The sequence below is a fragment of the Dysidea avara genome, chromosome 13, assembly GCF_963678975.1.
Source record: "Dysidea avara chromosome 13, odDysAvar1.4, whole genome shotgun sequence".
NCBI classification, from domain to species: domain Eukaryota; kingdom Metazoa; phylum Porifera; class Demospongiae; order Dictyoceratida; family Dysideidae; genus Dysidea; species Dysidea avara.
Genome location: NC_089284.1, coordinates 1,513,480 through 1,529,622, shown reverse-complemented (window position 1 = coordinate 1,529,622; position 16,143 = coordinate 1,513,480). Strand labels below are relative to the sequence as shown.

Genomic DNA, 16,143 nt, shown 5'->3' with positions numbered 1-16,143 from the left:
GCGCTCACACAATGTCAGTTTATAGGCTCCTGGTAATGCCACCAAAATGCTCTAATAGAACAGTCAACTGTCAATGAGCATATCAAGATTTCCTACAAACATCAGTTCTTGTCCAGAAAGGTGAAGGAAGTCCATTACAGATCTATGGTAAGGCCAGTGCTAGTACTATGTAGGTCCATATGCAAAGACAAACAATAATTTAATTGAAGGTGTGCGATGAAATGCTGCATGATTTGTGACCTAAGACTTTATCCTGTCATTTAGTGTTACAGATATGTTTTTTTGGTTGGATTTCCTCAGAACATCATTCATGTATTACCAGGCTATATAAGGTTCTACATAATTTAGTCTGTTATTCCTAACTATCACCTTCATATAATGGTTACCAGAAATACAAGGTCATACACCAGGGGCGGTGGAGCAGGCCAGAGTGAGGGGGCCAGTAAGCTGAAGACAAAAAAAAGGTAATTACCTGCTGACAGTATCTAGATATTGACTGTTCTATTAGAGTATCTCAAATTCTCAATCATTTCTGACTCTGTCCCATAAAAGTGGGGGCCATGGCCCCCCCTGCTTATGTCATACCAAACACAAGCTCACCTTGATGTTTATTTGCATTCCCTTTCCCCTTCAATGTGGAATATCTCAACATTTTAGAGTTCAAGGATATTGAACTGTTTTTGTATATGACCCAGCTAATGTATGTACTGTATAGACTGTTTGTATGTGTGCAAAAATACTCCATGCTGGAGGTTCACACAGTATTTGTAATAAAATATTCCATTGAAGTGCAGCCTTCTCATTGACAGGTGTGAAGAGAATTAAACTTTTTAAATGACTTCTACATTGCTAAAGGAAGTGCATTTCACCAGAGATATTATCTCTGATTTCACTATTGTGTGCAAAACAGTCATGGCCTTTATAGTGTATAGTGGAGCTGTGCCCCCTGCCTTCAAAGATATACTTTAATCATACAAACACACACACACCTAAATGTTACTAGCTACACAATCAGTTATCCATTTTTGTGTGTAAAAGGAATTATTCCATCTTCATTTAGCACCCTTGAGAAATCTACTCCTTGTCAGTTTGATTTCACAGCATCTGGAAGAGCTAGAGAACTTGACAGCACTTAACTACACTGAAGTTGTAAATAGTGTATGTGTAGGGGGTGCTTTTAACACCATTCACCTCCTTGTGTAGTCTCATGCCCACAAGACTACTCCTCGTGGTGACCCCTGAGTAATGGATATTAGTCAGCTAAGCTGATGAGTAGTAGTGCCAAGTCCAAGATGTCATTTGACGGTATCATTTGGCACACACCCCTCTGTGGAGGTTTCCAAGTCTTCCATAGAATAAATTCTTTATTTCACATATTTTGTAGGCTTTTCAAAATGCTAGTGGTACATGATGCTGCTGTAATTCAAATGAGTCCTTGTGGCTATACCAATGCTACCAGGTAAACCAGGTGTGTAATGGCAGTGCAAGTTCATCTTTGCTGTTGTCTGTCCCTATCATAGCTGGTGTGTGTCTGTGTTACATTACTCGGATCAGGTCATATAAATATTGCTATAGTAATGTTTATAGAATATCTGTAGAAACTAATAATAATACAAACAGTAGCTATTATATACATGAGAGAGTAATAAATAAATTATACCTTCACTATGTACAATTGTCAATACATACACGGTCACATCACAAAGTGTTTGTGAATACAGGCCACATAGGTCATGACAGACATCCAGTCTGGTACAGGTAGTGATACCATGTCACTGACATCCTGCAAATACAAACAACATCAACAGATAACATAAAAGTCACCCATACTGCTTCAAAAACTATGAATGACTTTCCAGTCTGGGGATAATCGGTTTCATGGCAACCACAAAATAGTATTGCATTGTTGTGGTGAGAAAATTTAATAACCACCTAATCCTTTTATATACCATACACAAGTCATCCAGAGCTGCCATGTTTTTCCTAACATTCACGCATGACAAAGTGTATGATTTTGAAAAAACAGAAGTGTCACATAATAAAATTTACAGCCTTATGATGGAACAGTATCTATCATAAAAAACAGTATATGCCACAAGTGTTTAGTTTCAGATTTCTAGCAGCTGTTAGGCATTATAATCATATCAAACACATGAGATATGCATCTGAACACTTCTCATTTCTGGTAAATTTTAGATTTGATACTCTCAAATGTATATCTTGAATTTCTGTAAGCTGATCTAATGTACATTTTTGTTTAATAAAAATACACGAAATACTTTGAAATAAAAATTTGAAGTACTGGAACTTGCTTATAAAATGTTCCATGACAATAAGAAACCCATAAAAAACCATAATGCCAGGCATACCATTGCAATACCATAGGTAGGTGTGGTGACTTCATTAATGTGTGTCACAGTCTTTAGCTTATGGCTGTCACTATTGGACTGGATTACTAGACTGACATATTTTTGGTTTTTGCACATTACATGATTGGATTTACTGAGCTTGGCAGATAAGGGTCCTTAGGGAAGCTGCAGCCTGCTACTAAGCACTGAATACAAACAGTAAAATATGCCTTTTAGTAATTACACTACTGTTTGTTATGCTGCTAATAGAGTATGATCCTTACCCTGGGGTGTGCAGTAATGCTGCAGGGAAAGTGACAGTGATAGCTACCCAGTAATGACATACTTTGAGACATCCTTACTAGTTAGAATAGGGGTCTTGCATGGCCCCAGACTTCTATTTCAGCACATGAGCTTGCCAATTAGAGAGGGTGCTAATAATTAAGTCCCTGTGCTGAAATACAGGTCTGGTCATGCATCGTTTTTCAAGCTTGTTCTAAGTATTGTGAAGGATATCATCATGAGTGGCATAAAGAAAACAGCAGCAGACAGTTTTCACATATTACACTGCTTGTACAGTGTTTAGTAGCAGGCTGCAGGTTCCCTAAGTGCCTTTAACTAGCGAGAATCAGTAAATCCAATCATAAAATGTGTAAATAAATGTCAGTCCAGTCCACTGTCCTTAGTTCAGCAACAATAAAAATACACAACACTTGCATACCAAAAGTCTCGGTATTCCTTCCTCTTCTGCAGCATCAAATGCCAACTGGAAATTCTTCTCCTAAACAGTTAAATTTAAGCTTGCAGAGAGCATGTAATTGGTTAGAACTTACCCTGCTTCTAGTTGTCAAGGACATGTATGGAATTTTTGTGGGTGCAAAATGATGAATAATAGCACAAAATGCCAGTCCATCACTAAAGCTATCACTGAAATTACGAATGTCGATATTCTGTTGAGAACATATAAATTAAATTTACTACAGTAAAGTAGTAGACAATACAGTACCTCGTATTCTTCTGTAATTTTTTGGCACCACCGAAGAAGCAGTGTCTTTTTGGTGGGCCTACCACCAGCTGATCCTGTAGTATTTGACCTCTTCAGCTTGACCTCTCCTGGTTTAATATCAGATGCAAAAGCAGCATTAGGTTTTGCTACAGAACTCTCTACTTTGCTACTGTTGAAATAAGTACATAGTCTATTGACAAAAGGTAATAGCAATAACAATACCTTGTAGGTATACTCGGTGTGTAGTAACTGGACACTGGTGGCAATGCAGTGTTGATACTCTGATGTCTGGTTCCCCGTAGTCTAGCTCTAGGTGGTGCTACATTTGCTTCATCCTTGCCAGCAAACTTGACTTCTTTCTTTACTTCCACTGGTTTGGTTTCAACCTTACATTCCTGTGAACGGACTTTAGAAACTGAAGTAAACTTGGATGTTGGTGGAGAAAACCCAGATTGTACTGTAGTGGTACTACTGGTTGTAGTGACTGAATTGGACATTGTAGATGTACTTGAAGATGCCACTGAGGGTTGCACCTTAGCAGACGCTGCATGAAACAAGGCTGATTTAAGACTCTCCAATGATCCACATCTGTAAAGTTCATTCTCTTCGTGAATGCTCTGGTTGGCCACATCAGTTGGGAAATAAGCACTACTACGCTTCAGTGGATCCAAAATCTGGTGTGTGCGTGGTTTGGGTCTACGCCTGACTACTTCTACACCACTGTTGACTGCAAGTGTAGACATCTTCTTTGAAGGATCATTCGATTGAGGACTTTCTGTAGTGGGTTTTGATGGTGACACAATTGTGGCTGGGACTGAAGTTGTGTGAGATAGAGGCTTTTGCGCTGAAAGTGGAGAATGTGATGGAGATGCAGCTGATTTGCTAGTAGTGATGAATGACATTGTAGTGTTGGACTTTAGGAATGGTCGAGGCTTATTTGAAACTAGCGGCTGATGAGATGGCTGAGAGGAGTGAATTGTAGTAATACCAGACTGTGGACTATTAGCAGTTGTCACTTGAGACTGGGGGCTGATAGTTGACGGTGTGACATGGGATGTTACTGGAGGAATTTGCTGATTAGATAGTGACACACTGCTCATGCTATTCCCTGCTGAAGACATTGAATTACCCAATGATATTCGAGTATGGGAAGAAGGCAAAGGAGTAGTGTTAGAAGCAACAGTTGTTGTAGTTACACTATGGCCTTGCATGTGGGTAGTAGTGGTAACAACCTGAAGTTGCGGTGAAGTGTGTCTCAATTGTGTAGAGCCTAAAGCATTGATTTTGGTAGGTGTTTCTTTTTTAATAGATGTTGAAACTTTCACACTGGTTACAGCAGGTTTTAGACTACTAGTGGGTTGAGAATGAGAGAGGAAGCCAGATTCCCCTACATCAACAGAGTCACTCAAATGTCGATTAGAAGGAAGAACAGCTTTAAGTGTGTTGTTGTCTATCTTCTCAATTGACAGTGACTTTGTGTGCGACACCCTCTGATGCTTTTCTCCACTAGGTGAAGCAGTTGGGCTACGTGAAGTTATGTTAAGCCTGCAAGCAACCTTCATCTCTGGTGCCTGAGTCTCTGAAACTTGCATCTTTTTGTCAGTGTGTACATCAGTATCTGAATTTTGACTATTAGTGCGATAAAAAGTCACTCTACTCTTAGAATCAGCGGATCCTGGCCTGGTACGTTCCAAGGGTCTTTCAGTTACTGTAGTAGTTTGCACACACTTGTGATGTTTTTCTACAGTTCTTGCTTGCTTCTCCTTCTGCATGGTTTTCAGCTGAACACTCAACTGTTCAATTTCGGTTACTAGAAGGGAATTTTTTAGATCCAATGAGTTAACCTTGTCACTTAATGATTTCTTGTTATCCAGCAATGTGTTTTTTTCTTTTTCCAGCAACTGCATAGAAGCTTTAAGTTCATCTCTTTTCTGTGCCATCTTCTCCAACTTATTTAATTGCACTTGTAGAGACTCTGCTTTCAGTTTCCATTTATCAGCACTGGCTTTTAATACTTTGTTCTCTTTTCCAAGTTCATCCTTTTCATCTATGGCCAACTGCAAACTTTTCTGAAGCATTGGGACATCTGATTTGGGAGATTTACTACCAAAGAACACACTATCTTCACAAGGACTCATTGCAGTGGATTGTGATTTTGAGGATGTTAGAGTGGCCTGTGATACTTGAACAGAAGTAGGGCTAAAAACTGATTGTGACTTTGATGACCTTGAGCCTGGTCGCTCATTTTGCTTCATCAATTGTAACTGCTGCTTCAGTTCTTTAACTTCCTCTTCTAACATCTTCTTTTCTGACAGAGACAGTTTAAGGCAGTTTTGAAGCATAGAAACATCTGGTGAACTGGCTGCCTCTCTTTGAGTTGGTAAAGATACTCGTCTGCCATTATCAAACGATGCTGATTTAACAACAGTAGACGGTACTCCCAATACTGTAACAGAAGATTGAGGAGAATGCAATGCATTGTTGCTAGATGACAAAACATGGTTATTGTCACTCTTGGAGTGATGAAGTTCCATATTCAACAGTGCTATCTCTTTCTTTTGGTCAGTGTACAACTTCTCAAGGCTACAGAAACGATTTTGACTATCTTTAATCTCTTGAACTTTTGCTCTGTAAGTTGAGAGCAACTTCTCATACTGCAGCAGAACTGATGATTTGTCTAGCGAATTAAGAGTAGTTCTATCTGTAATGAATTTCAGCTCTCCACCAATCCCTTCGTCACTCACTGAATCCATGCCATCAACTTTTATTTGAACAGAATATTGTAGTTTAGCTTGTTTTAGCTTTTCTTCAACAACATGTATGTCTTTCTCGAGCTCACTAATTTTAGCATCCTTCTTTGTCAAATCCCTTTTTAAAGTGGACACCTCATTAGCAGCAACCACTCCATCACGTGAATCAGAATACGTCTCTTTACTTTTTCTGCTTTGGCGTATCCAAGATGTCTGCTTTAAGCTCTCATTTGCAACTTCCAGGTTAGATAGTTTTGCATTCACTCGGTCATAATCTGCCTTCATGACATCGGCATGTGATTTTAACTTGTGATATTTGGACTCAAGAGCCTTTTTGGTTCCTTCTAGTTCATGTTGTGAGGATCTGAGCTGTTCATTTTCTTTAGAGACACTATCAAAAGTCTGTACCAACTCTTGATACTTCCGTTGTAACTCTTCCCTGTCCTTTTCAGACTTTCTAAGTTTCTCTTTTAAGCCAAAATTGAACTTCTCCGCTACAGAACTAACAGTTGGTAAAAGTGAAGCACTGTGACGTCCAGATGATAGAGTGGGGGTGGTGTCCTTAAGCATCGTGAATTCTGAAGACCTTCTCTTTGGTATTCTATCCATCTGGGGGAAGAAGATGTTAGTCATTACTCAATGATTAAAACATACTTCACACTACAGTAATAGAATACCTTAATATTTGTGGTGGTGTTGCCAATTTTGTCAACAGCCAAAGTCCCTGAAAAGATACACAATATAATTTACTCCTAACAAGAAAAACTAATGTGGGTACGTGTGTGTCTGTGCATGCACATGCTTGTGATGCGTGTGTACCTTCTAGTGAAGCACCTCTACCTAAAACTTCAGATGCAGAGCTAATTCGTTTAAAGGGAAATCCACTCCTTCTATGATTCCCTGCACTTGGTGGACTTGCAGAATGTTTTTCAGAGGCATTTTTTGATTCTCTCACAGGTGACAAGTGAGCTTCCATTGTAGCAGTATCCTAAATATATTATACCTCTATTACGGTTTATGCACAGAAAACAAACACAAAGAGCATAAAAGCATATAGATGAACACCTTTGTTTTCTAAACTTATCCCTAGTATATACAAACACTAGACTTTCATGTGTACATATCAATGTACAATACTGTACTCCCTAGAGTGTCAGTAAACCAATAGTACAATAATATCATACATGAATGCACATGCTACATAGACACAAAACTTGTGTGCACCATTTTCACACTTCTCTCCTAAGTATTTGTATGTGTGTATGTGTCTCTAGGGATGTTATGTAGAAGTAACAGAATTGTTCCTCATGACTCCACACAACTTACGTACAGCTAGCTGATCATGACATTGATATGCATATTTCTTAACACCCAGAAATGTCAAATGTGTATTGAGCAGGAAAAGTTTTTATACTCCCTCGAGTCTCAGTAATATAGAAAGTCTCAAGACCACTCATGCTTTCATCATTCACAATCGTACTTAAAGGCCTTGCTATATGTGATTAGCTGGGCAGTATAAACAACACTACTACCTCCAGTCCATAGCTTGTGAGTCAGTCATTACACACTGTACACAGTAACACATGTATACAATCACTAGTGGAAACGAAATTGTTTGGTTAAGTGTCTCTGTTTTTGTTTGGGCTAAAACACCATCCACCAACATGCACAATTTAAAAGGCTCTAGTGACGTGACAGAAACGGTAGCAGATTGGTTTCCTCCCCAATATTACTATTATTAAAGCAGTGGCACTGAGGTACGTTGATACACGGTAAAAGTTATTGCGCACAAAACAGAAATCGGTACGAAGTTGAATAGCATATCATGGCAGTATGGTTCACACGTTACACCAATAAACGGAGACCTAGCCACCACTGTACCTTGTGTGAGTCCAATCGCTAACAGTTTCAGTGATCAGCCGACTGTGTCCACGAGCGAGACTCTGCCAGATGGCGTGGGATCGATGACACGCAAAGAATGCCCTCTTCGAAGCCATACAATTTTTATTAATGCCTGTGCATTAATTAGGATAACGACGACGAATGGATTTAATAGAGTACAAGTTGAGCCATGCAAAATCAGATAATACTCTGCATGCAAATATTCTATGAGCATTATTACATGCCACTCTACGTAGAGGACGAGATATTGCAGTGATACTGTTGTTTTTGTTGACAGTGATTTATTATTATTATTATTGTGATTTTGCTGCTGAAAGACATGGATACAAACTGGGGGGTTGGTATAAAACTAAACTAGACTATAAAATACAGCAGCTGGTGTGCTGATAAGAGCTATCAGCACCCAATTATAAGTTAAGATTACAAGGGAGCAACTAAAAATTACAAGTAAACTAATTAATTAACAAAGGGGTAATTGGGGTGGAACTACACCTATGACAAGGACATACAACATGATAAGTACAGTAATTATTGTCATCAAAGTTTGAAGTGAACATGGCCCAGAAGATGTTGTTTAACTGTCTCTTTAGTGTTGCTATAGATAGATCTAGATTTAAAGGTGGCAGTACATTCCATAAACGTGGTAAACGGTTAAAATAAAAGTGGCGGGAGGTGCTGTATTTCGTATAATTATGAACTAGCTTGGAATGGGTTGATGATCTTGTAGAACTGTTGCTGTTAAAATGGACCCACTTGGAGATGTCAAAGTGTAAAGATGGATTCTTGATGGATTTAATAAAAAATAACAAGTCATTTAGTTCGTAAGTAAACATGAGGGGAAGCATCGACAACTTTAATAGTCTAGTTTTATAGGATGAAGTATAATCATTAAGAATTTAAAGTTAGCTAGTGATGCTCCTTTGGCAACCATTCGACCATCTATCCTAATTACTTCATATCGCCCTGATATTGTAATTTGCAGTGAGCAAAGTCGTGAGATCTGACTGTCGGGCCCTACAAATCCTAATTCAACAACCCACAGTAATCTAGCTCAGTGAATCTTAAATTTTTGGCATGTAATTGTATGACACAATCAAAAACTACGTAATCGTCATAGCAACAGCTTTCCGCCATTTTGAATGGGGCCAGTATCGATTGAGTTACATTGAAATCCGATGATGAATAAAGCTCGAACTAGGTGGTATTGTCGAACAATTGGCCGTGGAAGTCTTCAAGGTTGTAAATTGGTTAGGGGCAGGTGGTTATCAGGGTTGAACAAGGCGCGAAGCATCGACAGCCCAAATTGCTGGTTGGCCCACACAGGAAGCACTGCGAAACAAAGATAGTATCCATTACTGCGGTAAATTATTAGTGATAGTAACTGTAGTAGCGGCTGACCATCCAGGCGCTCCTTGTACAGGTAAACAAGGGAATTAGTGTCGTCAGCGCTTCGCGCCTTGTTCATCACCTGATAATCACCTGCTTTTAGCCAGAACAAAGAATTTACAGCATTGAAAGCTTTCATGGACTGTTGTTTGACAATACCACTTAGTTCGAGCTTTCTTCATCGCTGAATTTCAATGCAGTGCAGTCAGTGATATTGAAATTAACCCCATCCAAAATGGCGTCCGAAAAGTGGGCGTGGTTTTGGATGGTGTCTATTGTATTGATTAGAATGTTTAGTTTGTGTTGTACTGTAGCTTGTTTGTTTATTTCTATAGTTTCCTTGCCATGCCTGTGCTTTTCACATTTTAGGGCAGTTGCATGTGTCCGAGGTATATTGTATGCTTGAACATATGCATCTTAATGATGTTTACTCACTGTTGGGAGCCAAAATTTAATTGCCTTTTCCATTCAAGACCTTGAGTCTGCCAGGGATCACAACCAAGAAACAGAGTATCAAGAGAGGGTTTGTCTGAATGGAAGCCCATTCCCAGGAAATTTGGTGACAGCCACTGACAGGTTTCCAAATTAAATAGGGAGGCCTGGGGTAGGAAATTTTTGAAATTACAGTGTATGTATTCTGAGATTGCATCAAATCTTTTAACAGCTGACAATTTAAACATGTTAGGAATTGATCGATATAGACTACTTATGCTTGCATAGTATCAGGAGAGAAGTTCAGCTAGCTACTCTAATAGAGCAATCATTTTGAAGTATTTATAGTTACCTGTACCAAGAGTTCATGATGAACTCTTGCCTGTACCAATAGTATCTCAATCAAATTTTACTGAATTGCCTGAATGTATTTGACCAGTTTCTGGAAACCCTCTGTATCCGCCCTGCTATTCCTACAACATGGTTGAACATCACCCTTAAAATCTGTGTTAGCTACAGAACATGACCAAATCTAATTGCAGGAAGATATTGACTTGGCAGCTGCAGCTAGTGGGTAGCCAGCTTTATATTCCTTGCAGGGCTTCCACCAACAGCAACCAGGGATTAGGTTACTGGAGCTCTCAACCTTTAATTAGCCCTGGTTGGCTACACCACTGGTTGTAATTCCAATATTCTTGGCAAGAAACTGGAGCTTCTTGGAATGGTGAATATCAAACAAAATTATGGGATACTTCATTCTGGTGTGTGAATGGCTACATCATAAAAAGTTCTAAACTCACATCCAAAGCTATACAGTTATGCCTGAGGGATTCACAGCAAGATACAGCTTGCTTAAAGCACACAACATGGAGAAACTTTTTTACTGATTTAAAGAGATGTATGGACCATATTATATCACAACTAAAATGTTATAGGAAATTGTATCACAGTATCAGACTATCAGTGCAAGTATACAATTGATCTGTACTCCACTGTCATTTACATAATTTGTTATGGTGAAATAACTTACCAGGAAGAATACCAACATTAGTGTTGGCACCAGCTATTTCTGTTGATTTGCAGCCAGTCCACTGTCAGTTTCTACTGTAAAAAACATTTAACTATCCATACAAGCCCATACAGGTACAGAGTACACTATGTACAAATTTTATGTTACAGTTCCATAATGACTGACATCATTTGTATCATGTATACTCTGGTGGTAACAAGAAAAAAATATTAGAGTTGTGTTAAAATGGTGGCCATATAGTAATCAGTTGCTGATGTTGTGACTGAGGTATCCACATCGAATAAGCTCCTAGCAAAACTAAAAAAAAAAAAAAGGAAAGTAATGGCAATTATATTGGAAATCTACATGATTCATAGGAATAAGAATGGCCAAAACACTTGAGAGGCCAAAAACAATTGAAAGGCCATTCAGATTTCAACATTTTCATGAGCATACAAATTGTACTTTTCATTAGGACACATAAACTTAATTATTAATTAGTTTCTCATCCAGAATAGCTGTGAGGGAGGGTGTTTTTTGTAAAACAGCGATGCAGATGGAAAAAAAGAAGAAAAGGGAGGTTGCCTACCCTGCAAATATACTAGTGAACAGATTTAATCCCTACTTCAGTCTATACCCATGACTGAATTAGGAATTAAATGTTCACTAGGTGTAGGCAACCTCCCTTGTTCCCTACTGCTTTTTTCTATGATACCCAATTGAACTTGAAATTCTTATTTTTCTTTAGACTTGTTTGTTTACTTTTTCATTAATTATTACGACTGGTGAACCCACACACATACCGCATAGGATAGCACCAAAGCTAATGTTTTTGTCTGAATGCGTGTGCTCCAGCTATCAATCACTGACTCATAGATAAAGTGGCCATTACACTTCACTTCAGCTATGTTCAACCCGTTACACAGTGCTACAAACGAAGTACAGTAGGAGAAGTGCCTCTGGAATCAATCCAGTCATCATGAAGAATACGGATGATTTATGCACCCCAACTATCAATTAATGACTTGAAAGTGATGGCCATTATGCTTCACTTTCAGCCATTACAAATGAAAAACAGTGAGCATCTCTGAAATCAAGCATAAAGAAATGGAACATAAAGGAGGACAAAGGTAAGTCCATGATAATGTACTGCGGTATGCCAAAAGGCACGTCTTGAGGCAAAGCGATGTCAAACAGTGAAAAAATCAAGCCCGTAGCTTTAGCAGTTATTGAGTTACGCTTGCCTAAAGGCGTAGAAACTTCCATCAAATCGTAACAATCTATTGGAAGCATTTAGGGGCATTATTGGGCTTGGTTATATGTAACCAATACTGCCAAGGCACCAGAATGGTATCGTGAAGCTGGTTATTGAGTAATTTCTTTGGCCAGAAAAACCAAAACCTCCATGATCCCTAATATACATCTACAGTACTACCGTGCTGTATGATAATTATAAATTACACAAAATCTTTCTAATTTTTCAATAACTATAACTTATACAGTAGCTAGCTACATCTACATAGACAAAACTTCCCAACATGAACTACAGTACATGGGGCTTTTGTAGCTATATTGGCTTCCAACTGAATACACCACCACTGTATAGTAGGGACCACAAAGGAGTAAGCGTGGCCCACGAAATAACATCACCCAAAAACCAGCCTCAATTTTCCCGACAACGATGAGGCAGTATTGGTTAGGTAAAACTAAGCCCAAACAAGCTTTCAGATCGACCCGAAACGCTTTCAACAAGTTGCTATGGAATTTAAAAAAATATTTATTTAATGGGATTCTCTACTGACTGAGAAACTGATTTAGTAACTCTTCAGACAAGCACAACTTGATAATGGCTAAGGCTACGGGCTTGATTTTTTCACTGTTTGACATCGCTTCGGCCTGAGAGGTACCTTTAACATACAGCAGTACATACAATGCACTCTTCATGGACCTACCAGTGTCCTCCTTTGTGTCCCATTTGTCAGCAAAGTGTCGATTTAGTGGTAGCATGTGATGGCTTCCCTTCGTAATGGAAATTGTCCGTATTTTTTGTAGTGGCTATTTTGATTGCAGAGGTGCTTTTCGAACAGTTCTTGATTCCTACTGCTGTATAACGGGTTGAACATAGCCGACAACGAAGTGTAATGGATACTTCACTTTTCAGACGATAATTGATATAGCTGGGGCATGCGATGCCATTTCAGATGCGGTATTGTGTGGGTTCACCAGTCATTAAGTTTACAAAAAGTACAAATTGGAATTTTCAACTAGAGTAGGGACCATAGTATTTCGATAAAAAGTACTGAAACAAGCTGGAGTAGTGCACAATAGTAAAACAATAAGAAGTGTTATATCCCTACTGTGCTCAAGTGCTATGGTCCCTACTCTAGTTGAAAATTCCAATTTTTTTCTGTGTACAGTACTTTTTTAAGGACTGACAATCTTTCTTACCACTGTTACTACCATTGCTGGAAAAAGATCAAGATACATGCATGCACACTAATACATAGAGCAGCCATGTATAAATTTTGTTCAGCGTTAACCATACAAAATATTTTTACATTAAAAAAATTGCATGAAAAATAGAGCTAATTACAGAAGATTCTTTCTAACTCACAATCAACATTGTACCCTCTTCCCACAGTTTGTGTACTCACTTGAGGCTAAGAATTTATAACCATCAATTGAGTAGAATGTTTTTAGGATAAATTCAACTAGAAACAAAGACTTCTAGCTACATGCATGTGTACTACATGCAACCTCTTGACAGTATTCTGTGCCAAAAGGATTATCCTCAATATCTTATATATAAATGCAGTTAGCACAGCACCATCAAGTTAACTGGGTAACAATTATTCAAAAAACATTACATTTTCTGTCTTCCTTCCATGCTTCCATTAACGATGACTTTGAGCAGACCTCCCTGTTAACCAGAGCTGCTAGTAATACTTCTGTACACTTGTGTAGTCTATTGTAAGCACTATTGTAATTCTAATACTCTTCATATTTCACCCTTACTTAGCCCATCTCTTAGTCATACTAACTGGTGACACCAATAACAATGGAGCAAATTCTTTTAGAGGTGGACAAACCTGCATTAGCAACATATAATTACTATTATTTGTGAAGCAAGCGTACCAAGCCTTGAAGAAAAAATTGGCCAAACAGCTTGTACTTGTCAATACCATCAGGATACGGGAGTTCTTGGGGAGCAATAGGCCAACTGTAGCAGCCTATACAACAAAGTATAGTTTATATGAACACACAAACATGCACGCTCACACACTAACCAAAAGTGGCTGCTATATGACACTTGACGGTGCCAGTATTATCGTCATAAGATGGTGGAGGGTCATTTAGCGGCTTTGAAAATGTGCACATGTTGGGAACACACACAGCAAGCCACTCGGGGATAACAGCAGTTATATCTAATGAAATACAAATCTCATTAATGAAGGAACCTGAAAACGATTTCATCACAATAACATCTCAAAACTTATGCAATGCCATTTACTAAACAGTTAGCTAACCCCTCATGAACAGCTTGCTGGTTTCTACAATCTCTTGAAATATGACAAACTGAGGTAGTGACCTGATCAATACTGATGATGGATGCATGTAGACTGGAGACTCACACAACATACACTGTATACAAATTAAAAATATTGCATTAATATTCTGTTCATGTTTCACATACTTGATAAGCAGTCTTAAATTTTCTTTGGTCTGCTGGACTCATATTTCTTGTGTGTATCTTTCTATATTAATTATAACAATTGCTTTATGTATATGCAATTCAAAATGCAAAAGTGTAACAGTAATTACAACACCAAGTACTAAGAGAATAAGAAATGCGGTCAAAAACTATATTATAAATAATGAACAAATTAATTAGTATATGCAAAGCTACAAAGTCTATACACACATGTACTGAGATTGCCATAGTATGAAGGCACCAACATTTAATCACTAGGCCAATCCCTACTCGTGACTGAACAGACATGCCATTCTATATAGCACCCACTACAAAGCAGGTCAATAACAACTACCTCTAACCAACCACCATGACTAAGGAGATTAGACTGAGGGTATTAGACTGAGTAGATCAGTGAACACATACTAGGGTTATTGTACTACTGATTCTTGATTGTGCTCGTACAAGTAAACAAACGTACAAATTCCACCGATGGCTCTCTTGTTCTTTAGTGCATGCCAAATTTAAATTCAAACTTGTATCGGTGTTGTGTTTTTATAAACCAGTTAAACCCCCTTGCTGTATGTGTGCATCATCATCACACACACGCACGCACGCACACACACAATGCTGGTGCTAGTTTGTATTACTAATTACAAGGTGTGTGTATGTGTGTGTGTGTGCTAGCTACATTATGATTGTGAGTTGTCCTGCCAGATACCATTACTATTAATCTATTCTTGGTACAGTAGTATTTAATGATATGAAAGGATTTGTACTTCATTTTAAAACCAGGTGCATGCCCAAACCAGCCTTTGGCTGGCTGTGAACGTGCACCTGGTTTACTGAAATAAAAACATGTGTGTGTACGTGTGCACTTACCCCTCTATGGTTACTTGTCTGTACATACCCATGTGAGCAAAAACGTTAAAATGGTAAAAAGCAACCAGGATGTAAGAATCGGAAACTTAATTAAAAGTGTACATACATAAACCTTGCTCTGAGGTGGTTTCTACTTGGCAGTCTGAAATACGGGTATGGCGACTCTTCATATACTTCGTGAACAGTCTTCTCTTTTGGTTTTATAGACGTTTAACAACTTTTAAAACAATGTTGAAGGCCTCTCAGGCTACCAGAGATAGTGTATCCTTCGAGTTGAAAGGGGGCAATACCCATACTTACATGAACAAAAATGAAGGGCAGCCTCGAGGCTTTCTCTATACAATTCGTGTGAGAAACACGATAGACACACTATAAAAGACACTTGAGAAGTTACTTATGTGCGTAATTTGTGGTTTAAAGTGGTTTGATATAGCTATGCTTCCTTTAGCAGTGCACAGCAACGTAATTACCGAATTACAAAATAATTTATGAATTACAAAATACACTAAATTACAGTATTACAAATCTGTCTATTTAGCTGCATGGGCACCAGCATAACATCAACTTGTTACAGGTGTAGCTATACATACAGTAGTACAATTAAAGCATACAAGTTGCACATAAAACTATACAGTACCTAGCCACATGGTCACCCATTCCAGTTAATACAATCTGCCTTAAAAGTTTTGCCTGAGGAAACAATGTTAACCAGTTAAGGGAATTGTGTTGTAACAGAC

At 38.4% G+C, this 16,143-nt stretch overlaps 2 protein-coding genes across 5 annotated transcripts in view; both read right to left on the bottom strand.

Annotated features, from left to right (window-relative positions):
* Positions 1-1,589: 1,589 nt before the first annotated feature.
* On the bottom strand, positions 1,590-8,143 carry LOC136242471 (cytospin-B-like). Of its 2 annotated transcripts, none has more exons than XM_066033898.1 (8): positions 7,986-8,143; positions 6,924-7,092; positions 6,782-6,828; positions 3,577-6,713; positions 3,355-3,523; positions 3,182-3,298; positions 3,070-3,129; positions 1,590-1,783 (listed from the first exon to the last, which is right to left on the bottom strand). In XM_066033898.1, the coding sequence occupies exons 2-8, from the start codon at positions 7,078-7,080 to the stop codon at positions 1,694-1,696; spliced, it is 3,777 nt and encodes a 1,258-aa protein (XP_065889970.1). In that variant the 5' UTR covers positions 7,081-7,092; positions 7,986-8,143; the 3' UTR covers positions 1,590-1,693. The 2 variants fall into 2 exon arrangements, with proteins under 2 accessions (XP_065889970.1, XP_065889971.1); XM_066033899.1 differs by having other exon boundaries at positions 3,355-3,520.
* Positions 8,144-10,922: 2,779 nt separating this feature from the next.
* The window catches only part of LOC136243238 (probable ATP-dependent RNA helicase DHX37), a 102,315-nt gene continuing 97,094 nt past the window's right edge, over positions 10,923-16,143 (bottom strand). For 2 of the 3 annotated variants that reach the window (XM_066034756.1, XM_066034757.1), the window contains 8 exons: positions 16,044-16,096; positions 14,528-14,588; positions 14,361-14,475; positions 14,121-14,258; positions 13,969-14,063; positions 13,849-13,922; positions 13,701-13,798; positions 10,923-11,151 (listed from right to left, as the gene is read on the bottom strand). In XM_066034756.1, coding sequence (XP_065890828.1) covers positions 11,075-11,151; positions 13,701-13,798; positions 13,849-13,922; positions 13,969-14,063; positions 14,121-14,258; positions 14,361-14,475; positions 14,528-14,588; positions 16,044-16,096 — 711 coding nt within the window. In that variant the 3' untranslated portion in view covers positions 10,923-11,074. Of the gene's footprint in view, positions 11,152-13,700; positions 13,799-13,848; positions 13,923-13,968; positions 14,064-14,120; positions 14,259-14,360; positions 14,476-14,527; positions 14,589-14,634; positions 15,987-16,043; positions 16,097-16,143 lie in introns of those variants that run through there. The other variant, XM_066034758.1, reaches the window with a different exon arrangement.

Bases quoted from the DNA above. Each gene is read 5' to 3' on its own strand.
- LOC136242471 (XM_066033898.1), bottom strand. From the start codon at position 7,080: ATGGAAGCTCACTTGTCACCTGTGAGAGAATCAAAAAATGCCTCTGAA. The intron at 3,299-3,354 runs GTACTGTATTGT...TGTTCTCAACAG, and splicing joins AAATTACAGAAGAATACGAG to AATATCGACATTCGTAATTT. The intron at 3,130-3,181 runs GTAAGTTCTAAC...TTAACTGTTTAG, and splicing joins CCTTGACAACTAGAAGCAGG to GAGAAGAATTTCCAGTTGGC.